The sequence below is a fragment of the Bison bison genome, unplaced genomic scaffold, assembly GCF_000754665.1.
Source record: "Bison bison bison isolate TAMUID 2011002044 unplaced genomic scaffold, Bison_UMD1.0 scf7180017864460, whole genome shotgun sequence".
NCBI classification, from domain to species: Eukaryota; Metazoa; Chordata; class Mammalia; order Artiodactyla; family Bovidae; genus Bison; species Bison bison.
In genome coordinates, this window is record NW_011495022.1 from 2,322,611 (window position 1) to 2,340,977 (window position 18,367).

The 18,367-nt window shown below is 43.7% G+C and overlaps 1 protein-coding gene across 1 annotated transcript in view; it reads left to right on the plus strand.

Moving 5' to 3' along the window:
• The window catches only part of TTN (titin), a 275,334-nt gene extending 262,576 nt beyond the window's left edge, over window positions 1-12,758 (plus strand). Inside the window, 9 exon segments of the mRNA XM_010859754.1 lie at window positions 366-941; window positions 1,043-1,348; window positions 1,716-2,309; window positions 2,433-8,458; window positions 8,596-8,752; window positions 9,488-10,179; window positions 10,272-10,425; window positions 11,000-11,302; window positions 11,442-12,758. Coding sequence (XP_010858056.1) covers window positions 366-941; window positions 1,043-1,348; window positions 1,716-2,309; window positions 2,433-8,458; window positions 8,596-8,752; window positions 9,488-10,179; window positions 10,272-10,425; window positions 11,000-11,302; window positions 11,442-11,740 — 9,107 coding nt within the window. The 3' untranslated portion in view covers window positions 11,741-12,758.
• Window positions 12,759-18,367: the final 5,609 nt, after the last annotated feature.

Genomic DNA, 18,367 nt, shown 5'->3' on the forward strand with positions numbered 1-18,367 from the left:
AATGGATTTTAATACTCCTAATAAGACAAAGTGTCAACAAATGTACCCCCCTTCACTGAACCTAAGGGCAAAGATACAACGGTTTATAGAGAACTCACATTTTCCCCAAACCCCATACATAGTTAATGCCTCCCAATCATAAAAAAGTCACTCTACATAATAATATGATATCCTCATTGAATCTCTACTTTCCAGATGATCCTCCAATCACTGTGAAGACTTAAGAATTAGACTCGTGTAAATCATGGTGTCTAATAAGAGTATCAATCAGTACGATGAATTCATTCCCGATATACAAGGACAGTGGATTATAGATCCAGTAGTGACAATAATACACTAATATTATGCACTTTCATACCCTTTAGCTGGAGAAGCCCCAGGAGTACGCAAAGAAATGAAGGATGTTACCACTAAACTGGGCGAAGCTGCTCAACTCTCATGCCAGATTGTCGGAAGGCCTCTGCCTGACATTAAGTGGTTCCGATTTGGTAAGGAGCTCGTACAAAGCCGCAAGTACAAAATGTCTTCAGATGGACGCACACATACTCTAACAGTAATGACGGAGGAACAGGAAGATGAAGGTGTTTATACCTGTGTAGCTACCAACGAGGTTGGAGAAGTAGAATCCAGCAGTAAGCTTCTCCTGCAAGCAACCCCACAGTTCCATCCTGGTTACCCACTGAAAGAGAAGTATTACGGTGCTGTGGGTTCAACACTTCGAATTCATGTCATGTACATTGGCCGGCCAGTACCTGCCATCACTTGGTTCCGTGGCCAGAAACTCTTGCAAAACTCAGAAAACATTACTATAGAAAACACAGAGCACTATACCCATCTTGTCATGAAGAATGTCCAGCGTAAGACTCATGCTGGGAAATACAAAGTTCAGCTCAGCAATGTCCTCGGAACGGTCGATACCATGCTTGATGTGGAAATACAAGGTATTTTGTTTTCCTTTTCAGTGGTTTTTCTTCTTTAAAAAAAAAAAAGGTCTTGGGAGGCACACGATAGAGACCACTACAATTGTATTTTCCCCCAACAGATAAACCAGACAAACCTACAGGACCAATTGTGATTGAAGCTCTATTGAAGAACTCTGTGGTGATCAGCTGGAAACCACCTGCAGATGACGGAGGCTCCTGGATCACCAATTATGTGGTGGAGAAATGTGAGGCCAAGGAAGGGGCTGAATGGCAATTGGTGTCTTCAGCCATCTCAGTGACAACCTGTAGAATTGTGAACCTCACAGAAAATGCTGGGTATTACTTCCGGGTTTCGGCTCAGAACATGTTTGGCATCAGTGAACCTCTAGAAGTCTCCTCAGTTGTGATCATTAAGAGTCCATTTGGTGAGTACAACCTCTACAGACAGTCTTCCTATAGCAAAATTCCATCTGTATGTAAAACTTTTTTTTTTTTTTAACAGAAATGACTTTTGAAAGGAGACAGCAAAGATTCAGCTAAAGTACAAGTGTCTTTTATGTCACTTGAATTTCGCTGATCTAAAAGGGTATATATACCCTCTCCCCTTTTTCTTTAAAAAGGAACTTTCTGTTTTGATAAGTTTCTTGGCATAAAGTAACCAATTTCATTTTTCTGGATTAGCTATCATTAGTAGAACTTTGGGTTCGTAACATTTTTTTTTTTTAAATAAGCTCTTCATAGAGCTGTCTGTTTCATCTGACGAGGCAAATGCTTTTTCTTTGTTTTAAACAGAAAAGCCAGGTGCCCCTGGCAAACCAACTATTACTGCTGTCACAAAAGATTCTTGTGTTGTGGCCTGGAAGCCACCTGCCAGCGATGGAGGTGCAAAGATTAGAAATTACTACCTTGAGAAGCGTGAGAAGAAGCAGAACAAGTGGATTGCTGTGACGACAGATGAAATTCGAGAAACCGTCTTTTCAGTGCAAAACCTTATTGAAGGTCTTGAATATGAGTTCCGTGTGAAATGTGAAAACCTAGGTGGGGAGAGCGAATGGAGTGAGATATCAGAACCTGTCACTCCCAAATCTGATGTCCCAATTCAGGCACCACACTTTAAAGAGGAACTGAGAAATCTAAATGTCAGATATCAGAGCAATGCTACTTTGGTCTGCAAAGTGACTGGTCATCCGAAACCAATTGTGAAATGGTACAGACAAGGCAAAGAAATCATCGCGGATGGATTAAAGTACAGGATTCAAGAGTTTAAGGGTGGCTACCACCAGCTCATCATTGCAAGTGTCACAGATGATGATGCCACCGTTTACCAAGTCAGAGCTACCAACCAAGGAGGGTCTGTGTCTGGCACTGCCTCCTTGGAAGTAGAAGGTAAAAACATATCAGTAGACATCATCTTGGTGCAAGATTACATATTATTAATGGGGGGGGGGCGCTCTTATATAGTTTTGAGTGTTGCTAAATTATATTCTTCCTTCTTTTGTTCTGATACAGTTCCAGCCAAGATACACTTGCCTAAAAATCTTGAAGGCATGGGAGCAGTCCACGCTCTCCGAGGTGAGGTAATCAGCATCAAGATCCCATTCAGTGGCAAACCAGATCCAGTGATCACCTGGCAGAAAGGACAAGATCTCATCGACAACAATGGCCACTACCAAGTTATTGTCACAAGGTCCTTCACATCACTCGTTTTCCCCAATGGAGTGGAGAGAAAAGATGCTGGCTTCTATGTGGTCTGTGCTAAGAACAGATTTGGAATCGATCAGAAGACAGTTGAACTGGATGTGGCTGATGTTCCCGACCCACCCAGAGGAGTCAAAGTTAGTGACGTGTCACGAGATTCTGTGAACTTAACGTGGACTGAGCCAGCTTCTGATGGTGGCAGCAAAGTCACCAACTACATTGTTGAAAAGTGTGCAACCACCGCAGAAAGATGGATCCGGGTAGGACAGGCCCGAGAAACACGTTATACCGTGATCAACTTATTTGGAAAAACAAGTTACCAGTTCCGTATAATAGCAGAGAATAAATTTGGCCTAAGCAAACCTTCTGAGCCTTCAGAACCAACAGTAACCAAAGAAGACAAGACCAGGGCTATGAACTATGATGAAGAGGTAGACGAAACCAGGGAAGTTTCTATGACCAAAGCTTCTCACTCTTCAACCAAGGAGCTTTATGAGAAATATATGATTGCTGAAGATCTTGGGCGTGGTCAGTTTGGAATTGTCCATCGTTGTGTTGAAACATCCTCAAAGAAGACATACATGGCCAAATTTGTGAAGGTCAAAGGGACTGATCAAGTTTTGGTAAAGAAAGAAATTTCCATTCTAAATATAGCTAGGCACCGAAACATGTTATACCTCCATGAATCATTTGAAAGCATGGAAGAATTAGTTATGATCTTTGAGTTCATATCAGGACTTGACATATTTGAGCGCATTAACACAAGTGCTTTTGAACTTAATGAGAGAGAAATCGTAAGCTATGTTCGCCAGGTGTGCGAAGCACTTGAGTTCTTACACAGCCATAATATTGGACACTTTGACATTAGACCAGACAACATCATTTACCAAACAAGAAGGAGCTCCACCATTAAAATCATAGAATTTGGTCAAGCCCGTCAGCTGAAGCCAGGGGACAACTTTAGGCTTCAGTTCACTGCCCCTGAATACTATGCACCTGAGGTCCACCAGCATGATGTTGTCAGCACAGCCACGGACATGTGGTCTCTTGGAACACTGGTGTACGTGCTGTTGAGTGGTATCAATCCATTCCTGGCTGAAACTAACCAGCAGATCATTGAGAACATCATGAATGCTGAATACACCTTTGATGAAGAAGCATTCCAAGAGATCAGCCTCGAAGCCATGGACTTTGTTGACCGGCTATTAGTGAAAGAGAGAAAATCTCGCATGACAGCATCTGAGGCCCTTCAGCACCCGTGGCTGAAGCAGAAGACAGAAAGAGTCAGTACTAAAGTGATCAGGACATTGAAACACCGACGCTACTACCACACCCTAGTCAAAAAAGACCTCAACATGGTTGTGTCTGCAGCCCGGATCTCCTGTGGTGGTGCAATTCGATCTCAGAAGGGAGTGAGCATTGCTAAAGTTAAAGTGGCATCCATTGAAATTGGCCCCGTTTCTGGGCAGATAATGCATGCAGTTGGAGAAGAAGGAGGCTATGTCAAATATGTATGCAGAATTGAAAATTACGATCAGTCGACCCAGGTGACTTGGTACTTCGGTGTCAGACAGCTGGAGAACAGTGAGAAATATGAAATCACATATGAAGATGGAGTGGCCACCATGTATGTCAAAGACATCACCAAATTTGATGATGGTACCTACAGATGCAAAGTAGTCAATGACTATGGTGAAGACAGTTCTTATGCAGAGCTCTTTGTCAAAGGTGTGAGAGAAGTTTACGACTATTATTGCCGTAGAACTGTGAAGAAACTTAAGCGCAGAACAGATGCCATGAGACTCCTGGAAAGACCACCTGAATTCACCCTGCCTCTCTATAACAAGACAGCTTATGTGGGTGAAAATGTCCGGTTTGGTGTAACCATAACTGTCCACCCAGAGCCTCGAGTAACGTGGTACAAATCAGGTCAGAAAATCAAACCAGGTGATGATGACAGGAAGTACATATTTGAGTCGGACAAAGGTCTTTACCAATTAACAATCAACAGCGTAACTATGGATGATGATGCCGAATATACCGTTGTGGCAAGGAACAAGTACGGTGAGGACAGCTGCAAAGCAAAGCTGACTGTAACTCCACACCCACCTCCATCAGATACGACCCTCAGACCCATGTTCAAACGGCTACTGGCAAACGCAGAATGCCAAGAAGGCCAAAGTGTCTGCTTTGAGATCAGAGTGTCTGGCATCCCCCCACCGACGTTAAAATGGGAGAAAGATGGTCGGCCACTGTCCCTTGGGCCTAACATTGAAATTATCCACGAAGGCTTGGATTATTATGCTCTTCACATCAGGGATACTTTGCCAGAAGACACCGGTTATTACAGGGTGACAGCCACAAATACAGCTGGATCCAGCAGCTGCCAGGCCCACCTACAAGTGGAACGCCTGAGGTATGTCAAACAGGAATTCAAGACAAAAGAGGAGCACGAACGACATGTGCAGAGGCAGATTGACAAGACCCTGAGAATGGCTGAAATTCTTTCTGGCACTGAGGCGGTGCCGCTGACGCAGGTCGCCCAGGAGGCGCTGAGAGAAGCTGCCATCCTCTACAAACCAGCTGTCAGCACCAAGACCGTGAAAGGGGAATACCGACTTGAGACGGAAGAAAAGAAGGAGGAGAGGAAACTCCGCATGCCTTACGAAGTACCAGAGCCACGCAAGTACAAACAGACCACCATAGAAGAAGACCAACACATTAAGCAGTTCGTGCCCATGTCTGACATGAAGTGGTATAAGAAGATACGGGATCAATTTGAAATGCCTGGGAAGATTGACAGAGTTGTTCAGAAGAGGCCCAAGCGCATCCGCCTTTCAAGATGGGAGCAGTTCTACGTGATGCCTCTCCCGCGCATCACCGATCAATACAGACCTAAGTGGCGGATTCCCAAACTGTCCCAAGATGACCTTGAAATGGTGAGACCAGCCCGCCGGCGCACACCTTCTCCGGATTACTACTATTATTACAGACCCAGGAGACGTTCTCTTGGTGACATCTCCGACGAAGAATTACTCCTGCCCATTGACGACTACCTGGCGATGAAGAGAACAGAGGAAGAGAGGCTGCGTCTTGAAGAAGAGCTGGAACTGGGTTTTTCAGCCTCACCCCCAAGCCGGAGCCCTCCCCGTTTTGAGCTTTCGAGTCTGCGTTATTCTTCCCCACAAGCTCACGTCAAGGTGGAGGAAGCAAGAAGAGACTTCAGATACTCAACCTATCACATCCCAACCAAGGAAGAGACCAGCACAAGCTACGCAGAGCTGCGGGAGCGGCACGCCCGCGCCTCGCACAGGCAGGCCCATCAGCGGCAGAGGATCATGGCCGAGAGAGAGGACCACGAGCTGCTTCGGCCCGCCACCACCACCCAGCGCCTCTTGGAATACAAGAGCGAGCTGGACCACCTGTCGAAGGAGGCGAAGTCTAGAAAGAAATCAAGACGCCAGAGAGAAGTGACCGAAATAACGGAAATCGAGGAAGAATATGAGATCTCCAAACACGCGCAGAGAGAGACGTCCTCCTCGGTGTCCAGGCTGCTGAGACGCCGGCGCTCACTGTCTCCCACCTACATCGAGTTGATGAGGCCCGTGTCTGAGCTGATCCGGCCGCGGCCACGGCCAGCTGAGGAATATGAAGATGAAGAAGAAGAAGAAGAAGAAGATGTAGAAAGAAGGTCTCCTACCCCAGAGAGGACTCGTCCACGTTCCCCCAGCCCTGTGTCTAGTGAGCGATCACTGTCAAGATTTGAGAGGTCGGCAAGATTTGATATCTTTTCCAGGTATGAGTCCATGAAAGCTGCTCTAAAGACTCAAAAGACATCGGAAAGGAAGTATGAGGTTTTGAGTCAGCAGCCTTTTACACTTGACCACGCGCCTCGAATCACGCTGAGGATGCGTTCCCACCGGGTTCCCTGCGGCCAAAATACACGTTTTATCTTAAACGTTCAGTCAAAGCCAACTGCTGAGGTCAAATGGTACCACAATGGTGTAGAACTCCAAGAGAGCAGTAAGATTCATTACACCAACACCAGTGGGGTCCTGACCCTAGAAATTCTGGACTGTCATATTGATGACAGTGGAACATACCGTGCTGTGTGCACCAACTACAAAGGTGAGGCTTCCGACTATGCGACCTTGGACGTCACAGGAGGGGATTACACTACCTATGCTTCCCAGCGCAGAGACGAACAGGTTCCCCGATCTGTCTTCCCTGAGCTGACAAGAACAGAGGCATATGCAGTTTCGTCCTTTAAGAAAACATCTGAGATGGAAGCTTCCTCTTCCGTCAGGGAAATGAAATCATTGATGACGGAGACCCGGGAGAGTCTCTCCTCCTATGAACACCATGCATCCGCAGAAATGAAAAGTGCTGCAATCGAAGAAAAGTCGCTGGAAGAAAAGTCCACACACAGAAAGATTAAGACGACTCTGGCAGCAAGAATCCTCACAAAGCCAAGGTCCATAACTGTCTATGAAGGTGAGTCTGCAAGGTTCTCTTGCGATACAGATGGTGAGCCGGTACCAACGGTGACATGGCTGCGTGGGGGACAAGTCATAAGCACTTCTGCCCGCCACCAAGTGGCCACCTCAAAGTACAAGTCAACTTTTGAGATCTCTTCAGTCCAGGCTTCAGATGAGGGCAACTACAGTGTGGTGGTGGAGAACAGCGACGGGAGGCAAGAGGCGCAGTTTACTCTGACTGTTCAGAAGGCCAGGGTTACTGAAAAGGCTGTGACATCACCACCGAGAGTCAAATCCCCGGAGCCTCGGGTAAAATCCCCAGAAGGAGCCAAGTCTCCAAAACGAGTGAAATCCCCAGAACCAGTGACTCCTCACCCCAAAGCTGTACCGCCCACAGAGACAAAACCCACACCAACAGAGAAGGTTCAGCAGAAGCCAGTCGCTGCCCCACCTAAGATAATTCAGTCCTTGAAGGCAGAAGCCTCTAAAGACATAGCCAAGCTGACCTGTGTGGTTGAAAGCAGTGCATTATGTGCAAAAGAGGTCACCTGGTACAAAGACGGCAGGAGACTGAAGGAAAACGGGCATTTCCAGTTTCACTATTCTGCAGATGGCACCTATGAGCTCAAAATCCTCAACCTCGCCGAATCTGATCGTGGAGAATATGTTTGTGAGGTTTCTGGTGAAGGTGGAACTTCCAAAACTAACTTCCAATTTGTGGGACAAGCCTTTAAGAGTATCCATGAGCAGGTGTCAAGCATATCAGAAACCAAGAAAGCAGCTCCAAAAACTGCTGAGCCAACAGAAACCAAGAAAGCAGCTCCAAAAACTGCTGAGCCAACAGAAACCAAGAAAGCAGCTCCAAAAACTGCTGAGCCAACAGAAACCAAGAAAGCAGCTCCAAAAACTGCTGAGCCAACAGAAACCAAGAAAGCAGCTCCAAAAACTGCTGAGCCAACAGAAACCAAGAAAGCAGCTCCAAAAACTGCTGAGCCAACAGAAACCAAGAAAGCAGCTCCAAAAACTGCTGAGCCAACAGAAACCAAGAAAGCAGCTCCAAAAACTGCTGAGCCAACAGAAACCAAGAAAGCAGCTCCAAAAACTGCTGAGCCAACAGAAACCAAGAAAGCAGCTCCAAAAACTGCTGAGCCAACAGAAACCAAGAAAGCAGCTCCAAAAACTGCTGAGCCAACAGAAACCAAGAAAACTGAACCCAAAGCTCCTGCGCCAATTTCCACAAAACCAGTAATTGTTACTGGTCTGCAGGATACCACTGTTTCTTCAGACGGTGTTGCTAAATTTGCAGTTAAAGTTACTGGAGAACCCCAGCCGACTGTCATTTGGACAAAGGATGGAAAGGTAACTGGTTCTTAAATGACCTTATTTTCTAAAAAAAAAAAACAAAGAAAACTAACCCTGTTCCTTTTTTCCCAACTCCCAAAGAAAGTTTAAGAGTAACTCAACTTTTTAAAATTCAAATCACTTGCGTTCCACAGGTTATATCACAAGGAGGTAAATACAAACTCTCTGAAGACAAAGGAGCATTCTTCCTAGAAATTCATAAGACCGATACTTCTGACAGTGGTCTTTATACCTGTACAATAACAAACTCAGCTGGATCTGTGTCCTCTAGCTGCAAATTAACAATAAAAGGTAAGTTGGCTTTTATTCTTACCAACAGTTTTCAGAAAACTCTATTAAGGAGACATTTCTAAACATGCTTGCTTACACACACACAAAGTATTAAAATAAAAACTGTTTTACCAAGTTACAGAATACCATTTGTACACAAATGTACAAATACCCATATTTGAAGTTAGGATATAATTTATATTTATTAAGTGCATAATTGTATGCAGTGTTATATAAGAGTCCCAGATATTATGTAAGATTCCTGCTCCCTGTAATGTTTAAGAATGAATAGTCAGGTGAATATACCAAATGGTACTTCTTCCTTAAAACTTCGCTCTTGCTAATTTTCCAAAGCAGTGGAAAGTTAATGATACAGTCCAAAGCTGTATCAGTTCTCCCGATTAAAATGAGTTTGCCTTCATCTGAATCTTCTAAAACATAATTAAATTGTTTTAATCAATCAAAATCTCCTAAATCCATCCATCTCCTAGATCCTTTAACTATTCCTTTCAAAACTTTTTCCCTTAAGCCACAGAATTCATTCTTCAATTTAGTTTAGTTTAAATAATCATTACACTGACCTCGAAAGTCACGCATGACAACTTTCCAAGATCGGGGCTGAGAAAGTATCAAGTATTACCTACACTGCATGCATAAGTCAGTATTTTTTCTTTGTGTATTACTTGCAGAATCCACAAGACAAAAGGGTAGGACCACTTTTCCATTCAATTTGCTTTACGGAGCTTTCTTTTTCAGTTGTAGAAGACACTGAGATACAGAAAGTATCTGCACAAAAGACCTCCGAAATTACATCCCAGAAGAAGGCATCTGTCCAAGAGGAAATTTCCAAGAAAGCCCTCATTTCTGAAGAAATCAAGACATCAGAGGTAAAATCTCACGAAAAGCTAGCCCTCAAGGAGGAAGCTTCCACAGTTCTGATTTCCGAAAAAGTCAAGAAATCAGAAGCCGCCTCCCTGGAAAAATCTGTTGTCCATGAGGAAATCACTAAAACATCACAGGCATCGGAAGAAATCCGAACTCATGCTGAGATCAAAGCATTTTCCACTCAGATGAGTATAACTGCTGGTCAGAAAGTGACTTTGAAAGCCAACATTGCTGGTGCCACTGATGTGAAATGGGTACTGAATGGGGTGGAGCTCAGCAATTCTGATGAGTATAGATACGGCATCTCAGGCAGCGACCAGACCCTGACCATCAGACAGGCTGGTCACAAAGATGAAGGGATCCTCACCTGCATCGGCAAAACCAGCCAAGGCATCATTAAGTGTCAGTATGATCTGACCCTAAGCAAAGAACTCTCAGATGCTCCAGCCTTCATCTCACAGCCCAGATCTCAAAATGTTAATGAAGGACAAAACGTTCTCTTTTCTTGTGAAATCAGTGGTGAGCCATCGCCTGAAATCGAATGGTTTAAAAACAACCTGCCAGTAAGTTTAATTATGAATGTTACTGAAGAGAACTTTCAATACTTTACTCCTGAAGAGCTCAAAGAAACACTTATTTTTTCTCTTCTTTTTAGATTTCTATTTCTTCAAATATCAGTGTAAGTCGCTCCAGAAATGTATATTCTCTTGAAATCCGAAATGCATCAGTAAGTGACAGTGGGAAGTATACAATTAAGGCCAAAAATTTCCATGGCCAGTGTTCAGCTACTGCTTCCTTAACAGTCCTTCGTAAGTATATCTTTACCACTTTCCTTACTTGCTTAAGGCCATTGTATGGTTTTGTTTTTTGCTTTTGTCTTTCTGAGCACAGCAAACTCTCAGGAGCCTCTTTAAGAGAGGCTCCTGTGTAAGAGGATGTGTAAGAGACAGGCTTCCTGCGTAAGGCACGTGTAAGAGACAGGCTTCCTGTGTGAATTCATTCTTAACAGCCAATGTTTCTTTACAGCTAGATAGAAATATGGATAAGTTAACTTTCAAAGCAAAGCTACCAGCTGTCCTGTTACTTGTATTTTCAGAATGCACAATATAAAAATTGTTTTCTATATGATTAATCATTTTTTTCCTAGTGATTCTAGCACCTGCATGAAATGTAATAATAGAAATATAAGGATTCGTTTCTGGGAGACACTGGGCTAGCTCTTGACAACTGTATGTATGTATCTGCTTATGCTTTCACAGCAAATTGTTTGGGTTATGTTTCTGTGTGTGCGTGTCTAAGTTTCCATTTCTGCAAGTCAATGTCAGATGTCACAAATTAACCAGATGTCACTGATGTTCACTGTGTATCTGCTGTGCTCCACAGCTCTAGTTGAAGAACCTCCCAGAGAGGTAGTATTGAGGACAAGTGGTGACACAAGCTTGCAAGGAAGCTTCTCGTCTCAGTCAGTCCAAATGTCTGCCTCTAAGCAGGAGGCCTCCTTCAGCAGTTTCAGCAGCAGCAGTGCTAGCAGCATGACTGAAATGAAATTTGCAAGCATGTCTGCCCAAAGCATGTCCTCCATGCAAGAGTCCTTTGTAGAAATGAGTTCCAGCAGTTTTATGGGAAAATCTAGTATGACACAACTGGAAAGTTCAACTAGTAGAATGCTTAAAGCAGGCCTAAGAGGTGAGCAATCCAATTATTGGTAGAGGTAGACAAGCCTAGTAGCATGGTAGAATCTTTAGTACACACAATTCAGTAGAATGCAAGTTTTTATTTCTTTTCAGTGATTCTAAACGTTTGTTGTTGTTGTTGTTCCATAAAGGAATTCCACCTAAAATTGAAGCTCTTCCCTCTGACATCAGCATTGATGAAGGAAAAGTTTTAACAGTAGCCTGCGCTTTTACGGGTGAGCCTACCCCAGAAATAACATGGTCTCGTGGTGGAAGAACAATTCACGATCAAGAACAGCGAGGGCGATTCCATATTGAAAACACAGATGACCTGACAACTCTGATCATTATGGACGTACGGAAACAAGATGGTGGACTGTATACCCTGAGTTTAGGGAATGAATTTGGATCTGACTCTGCTACTGTGAATATAAATATTCGATCCATTTAAGAGGGCCTGTGCTCTCACACTCAGACTCATTCTTAACCTTTCCCAAATGATTCACATGGACTAATCTTTCTATCTTTCTGATCTGTAAATACTTAAAAAAAAGAGTAGTTTTGTATCAACCTAAATGAGTCGAAGTTCAAAAATCATACATTTCAGTCTTTTCATAATTGTTGACCTAAGAAGATTACACATTTTCTAGTGACATGTACATACTGTATATAGCCGAATCAACGGTTATAAAGTTTTGTACCATTTATTTTATGACATTTTACACTGTAACTATTGAAACTAACGGTTGGTAGGAGAAAGTTTCTTATGGAACGAATACCCTGCTCAACACTTAATCAATCTTTGTGCCTCAACATAATGTTGATGTCTAAGTATGCCTCAGTGGGTCGAGGAATTCCCCATTGAAGATGTCCTAGCCACCGAAAAATGCTGTGCACATCACCTGATATGCACCGATACTTATGGAATCAGAAATGTAAGGCATTGGTGATGTTTGCATTTACCCTCCTGTAAGCAACACTTTAACGTCTTACGTTTTCTCTGATGATGTCACACTCAAAATTATCATGACTTAAATATTACCAGAACAAAGTGTAACGGCCAACACTTTGTTCGCTCATTTCACACTGTCTCTGACCATAGAGAGTGCCTGGGTAGCTTGGAAAAGTAACATCACCTGGCCATCCCCTCAGTTAACCAAGTTATTCATGCATTCCTATGCCAGAGCAGTGTCAACTCTTGGAGGTTCAGGGGTGCAGCCAACGCCTTCGTGTGGTAGTTCTAAATTTAAACCAGAAACTGGGGCAACTAAGCAATGAGCCACAGCAAAAAATAAAGAACAAAATAAAGCTGTCGTTAAATTTAAAAACAACAAAATATTACTAACTGCCCAAAATATCAATTTGATGTAGTTCTTTTCATGCAAGTTTAAATTCAGTTGTTAGTTATAATTGTTGGACCTCCTTGAGATAGTAACAACAAAATAAAGCAAGCTATCTGCACCTCAAAATGTGTGGCTGGTTGTTTTCTGTGAAATTCTGTGGTTGGGGAGGTATGTGCCTTTGAAAATCACAGAAATGATGATAGAGAAGAAAAAGTAACTCAAGTTCTCTACAGCAAATATGTAAATTATCATGTTGAATGTAGTCAACAATTTTTTAAAAGCACAGATATGATTCTCATGGATAAATTTATCCCCAGAAGTTAACAAAAATCCCCCAAAATAAGAAATCTTCTAAACATATTATCAAGAAAAATATTTTTAGAGGGACTGATTCAACGAAATCCAAAGGTACGGGAACATCAAAAATTCACAATATTTTGTGCAAAGATGAGCAAGATGAGATAGACCCTGTCCCTTAAGAAACATACAGAAGAGAAAATGACCACTTCAGGGAAAATGATCAACTGTGCAACTGAATCCATTACTGACTATTGTAGCTCCAAGCTGAGACAGAACAAATCAGTCTTCAAAGCTAAAGGACTTTTTTTTTTTAAAGAACTCATTTTAAATCGTATAGTCCTACCATGCTTTTCAAAACAACTGATCTATACTTAATAATAAAATACCTACCTCCAGAAAAATCTGTATTTATCCATCTCAATTAGATAATCCTAATTGTAAACCTATACAGTTGATTCTTTGCCTAAATTACCTCCTAAATGTAAATATAAGCGGCCAAAGTTGAAGCAAATGCACAGTCAATTCCTACTCCCCAAAGAAGATCTTGGGTCTGCATTAGTTTATTCAGCAAATATTCTTTCTTAAGGCTTCCTTGGCGCCTCAGCGGTAAAAGAATTCACCTGCCAATCCAGGAGACTCAGGTTCAATCCCTGGGTCAGGAAGATCCCCTGGAGAAGGGAATGGCAACCTGCTCCAGTATTCTTGCCTGGGAAATCCATGGACAGAGGGCCACATACAGTCTATGCAGTCACAAGAGTCAGACATGACTTAGTGACTGACAAAAACAACTGCAACAAATTCTTTAAGTCAGATTTCCTAAAAGCAGACTCTAGTTGTTTGAGGGACTGCTCTCAGAAAGTCAGATTCCCTAAAAGCAGAGTCTAAGACAGAGACTGGAGATTAATAGTTTGAGGAGCTGCTCTCAAGAAAAAGAGTGAGGGGAGCAGAGCAAGGGAAGAAAGCTAAGCAAGAATGTGGTCTCGGCAGGAACTTCAGCCCCATCCCATAAGTACCATAGTTGGTTCCACCTGGGAACAGGGACACAGACCATCTGCATCCCCTCATCAGTGGCTACATGCTGTGAGCTTGTGGGGGTGGGGACGGGTGAGGGAAATAATCTCCGGGGTGAGGGGCACCCCTTGGCCAGACAGCTCTCTGCAAACTAGGGCAGCTCAACAGCCGATGCTCACGAAACCGGGGCGGATACGCATAACCTGGTTCTGGGCAGTACCGACAGCACCCACAACACCATCAAACAACTTAATACCTATTCTTGAGACAGGCTGGGACCTGGGACCTTTTGCTGTAGTGCCTGCACCTGGACAAATGTCTCCTCAAGCAACAAAGTACAGAGAAACTACAAAGGACTAAAAATAACTGCATGCATGTGCAGTTGGGGCAAATTATGAACAAGATGCAGAAAAGACCAAAAACCCACACAGCGCCATCAGGTAGGTGGGCAGACCACCTAAGCCAACCCCGGACCCACTGCTACCCTCACCCCATATAAGGAACCAGCTCACCCCTGCTGCCCTCCAGGAAGCAGGCAAGGGAAACCGTCACTTGTTTCCGCTCCTTCCTGTTGCAGCAGGGGCCCCAATAAAGCCTTGCTGGAATTTCCTGTCTAGCCTCTTATCAATTTCTATTGACTAAGGAGGCCACGAACTCTGGTCAGTAACATACTTTTTGGGGACACAATGAAAGGACAGCTGTCCCTGTCCCAGGAGAGGATCTGGGCACTGCCAGGGACCACCGAATGCGGCTTCCCCCTGGGTGACAAGTGCTCGCCTGGATCTCTTTTCAGTGTCACCACGTTTGATAAGTCTGCCTTCCTGGTCGCTGGCGGTCCCAGAACCCTCATTCAGGCAACACTCTCCCCCTTACCTTTGTCCCTTTCCCTCTCCTGAAATCTCTCTACTTCTCCCCTCTCTGTCCTCTTATTTCTGCCCCATCCTTCCCAGAGAGTGGACATCGGGCAGCTGCTGCATCACTCCTCTTGGCTTGTGAGACCCTCTGGCCAGCAACAGCTCCCCTTGACCAGTGACAAACAGGTGGGAGAGGCCTGCTTCACACCGTGCAGACAGACCCTGGTCCAGTAGGCTCTCCTTTACTGGAGATTTACAAGAGTGAAGGAGATTCAAACCTAATATCATGTAGTGGCTGGAAGTCTGAGCGCCTCACAATATTCTCACCTTTATTTTCCTGCTGCCAAGAGATGTCCCACTGGGAACAGGCTGAAATGGCAGATTTCTGTATACTGGTGGACTCATGGGTAGAAGTCCCATCTGTGGGTTGGGGACCCAGAAATGATGCACAACTGGCTGGTTTCCAGGCTTGATCACCCCGGTGGACAGTGGACAGGGTGCTCCCTCCATCACCGGCCCTTTCTGGAAGCAGGTGGGTTGGTACCTGAATAGACGTCTGCAGGGGGCAGGTTGTAATGGCAATCTCTTTCTGTCTCTTTCAGTCTCTTCTGTCCCTCTCCCTTTGCCCCTCCCTTGGTCCTCAGCCCTACACTCCTGTGCCCTTCATCCTGAAGACTCTTTGTGTCTTTAAGTTTCCGTCATTGTCCATGGTTTTAAAAGGACCTTTGTTTTATGTCTTTTTGTCTGTCCAACTGATCCTGCGAGTCTCTGCAAACATTGCGGACCTGGTGGAGCACTTAGGCCTTGAAATGCAAAAACAACCCACAGGGCCTGAGACTCCAGGCTTGGGGTGCTTAGTAGGACTTTAAAGACCACCACTGGCAGAAAAGAAAAGTAGCTTGCCTTTCTCCCCCCTGCCTCCAATGTTAACTGTTCTGCCTGGCTCTAGGAACTATCTAATCTACCTAAGGTCCCCCAGACGGAGGAAAAAAAGAGGACTTTTAAACTCTGACGGGAAAGCTATTGGATCTCTGGTTCTGTCTGTATGTAAAAATTAACTTGTAAATGAGCTGTTTTTAATTGGCTTAAAGGAAACTGAGCACTTATATACATTCTCAGAAATATAAAAGAAACTTGCCAGTGTACATTTCAGATTAATGTAAATATGAGAAATGCCCAGGGTATCTCTGCATTCTTAACAACTAGAGACAGTTTAAATAACACAGTTTAAAAAGAAATAAACTGATTTTCTTTTACAGTGCAGCCTGGTGCCAATATGTACTGGGTGACCAGGAGAAGTGGTCACAGAATGGATCCCTTAACTGTGTTGTTTTGGTTCTTTTTAAACAGAGAATAACTTAATGAAAACGTTGTTGTTGAGTCGCTCAGTTGTGTCCAACTCTTTTCTGACCCCATGGACTGTAGCCGGCCAGGCTCCTCTGCCCATGGGATTTCCCAGGCAAGGATACTGAAATAGTTTGCCATTTCATTTTCCAGGGTAGCTTCCCAAAATACAGGGATCAAACCCGTGTCTGATACATTGCAGGCAGATTCTTCACCACTGAACCACCTGGGAAGCCCCAATAAATACACAGAATATTATAAAGGCTTTTGAATCCTTCTTTTCTTGCCATCCAATAGTAACCACTAAGGTCAAATCAGCTGTTATGATTTCCATGTGTTTGTTTTTTCTTAAGCATTTAACCACAAAAGTATAAATCTATAAAGTCTATTTTTCTGTTTATGTTTTCAACCTTGATATAAATGATACCACATTGTACATCTCTCACAGCTTGCTTTTTTAAGGAAAGCACTTTTGTTGTGGAAAAATTCAAATGTATACAAATAAACAGAATAGTGCAATGAAACAAGTATAAACACCAAGGCCCCGTTGTGCAGCCCAAGGAGCCACACTCTATATTCTGTGAAAAACAACAGTGGAAAAGAATACAAAAAAGAATATATACACATGTACAACTGAACCACCCTGCTGCACAGCAGAAATCAATGCAATGCTACAAATCAACTATACTTCAACAGAAAAAAATAAAAATCTTTTAAAAAGAATAGTATAATGAACTTCTATGTATCCATCACCCAGCTCCAATGATCAACTGGATCTCTTAAACTTTAACACCATTTTACTACTGGATCTATTTTTGTAAGCAGTCCCCAAAATGGAGAAAGGTCCCGTGTGTGCAGGCCTTTATACTTAACCGAGACTCAGGCCTGAGGGATTTTTATCATGTGTGTGGAGCCTCTATGCCTATGTTGTTCCCAAAGATTGGGAGCCAGACGTTCTCACAGACCCCCCGTCTTCCAGTCTCTTAATTAGTCATCGGCACACTAAGCCTCCTTCTTGAGCCCCTTTTTCTTCCCCTTCACCACCTCCTTCATCTCCTGGACTCCCACCTCACCACCCTGACAAATCGAAACCCCCAAATCAGTGCCCCAGTGCTTTTCCCAGCGGAGCTCTGATCAGGTTCAAAGTTAACCCCCACTTTTGTCCCACAAAGCCTTTACCCCCTTCAGGAAGCAGCTAGAATGCACGTCCCCTTTTCAGTGGGAGACTATCTGTAAGCAGAGATGTGGCCGGTTCTCAGAGAACCCTGACAAGTTTAGGACCAAATTTGTCAGGCTGGGGTTGACACACTCTCACCTGGCAGAACATCACGGTCATTCGGGCCCACTGTTGCAAGCTGAGCATATACTGAGAAACACCAGGGAACAGGCAGATGGCCTACTGGCCACCAACCCGCATCAGCAAATTTATCAGGGGAGTGAGGATGCAGTCCCAGAACATGACCTACGCTGGGACTATGAAGATTAAGTAGGCCACGCTAGGATGAGACATGTTATTTGTCTATCGGAAGGAATGAAAAAGTGTATGGTAAAGCCTGTAAACTAGGTAAGTTCTAAGAGGTTACAGAGAAGAAAGATGGAAAGCTGCAATCTTCCTGAGCCAGCTAGTACATGAATATACACCCTCAGTCCACAGAAGGGAGACACTACTGGCTATGCTTTTTATCAAATGGTTGTCTAAGGAGTCCTTACAAATAGCTACAAAAAGAGACATGAAAGGCAACGGAGAAAAGGAAAGATATATCCATCTGAATGCAGAGTTCCAAAGAATAGCAGACAGAGATAAGAAAGCCTTTCTAAGTGAACAATGCAAAAAAATAGAGGAAAACAATAGAATGGGAAAGACTAGAGATCTCTTAAAGAATATTAGAGATACCAAGGGAACATTTCATGCAAAGATGGACACAATAAAGGACAGAAATGGTATGGACCTAACAGAAGCAGAAGATATTAAGAAGAGGTGGCAAGAATACACAAGGAACTATACAAATAAGATTCTTAACCACCCAGATAACCACAGTGGTGTAATCACTCACCTAGAGCCAGACATCCTGGAGTGCAAAGTCAAGTGGGACTTAGGAAAAATCACTACGAGCAAAGCTAGTGGATGTGATGGAATTCCAGCTGAGCTATTCCAAATCCTAAAAGATGATGCTGTGAAAGTGCTACACTCAATATGCCAACAAATTTGGAAAACTCAGCAGTGGC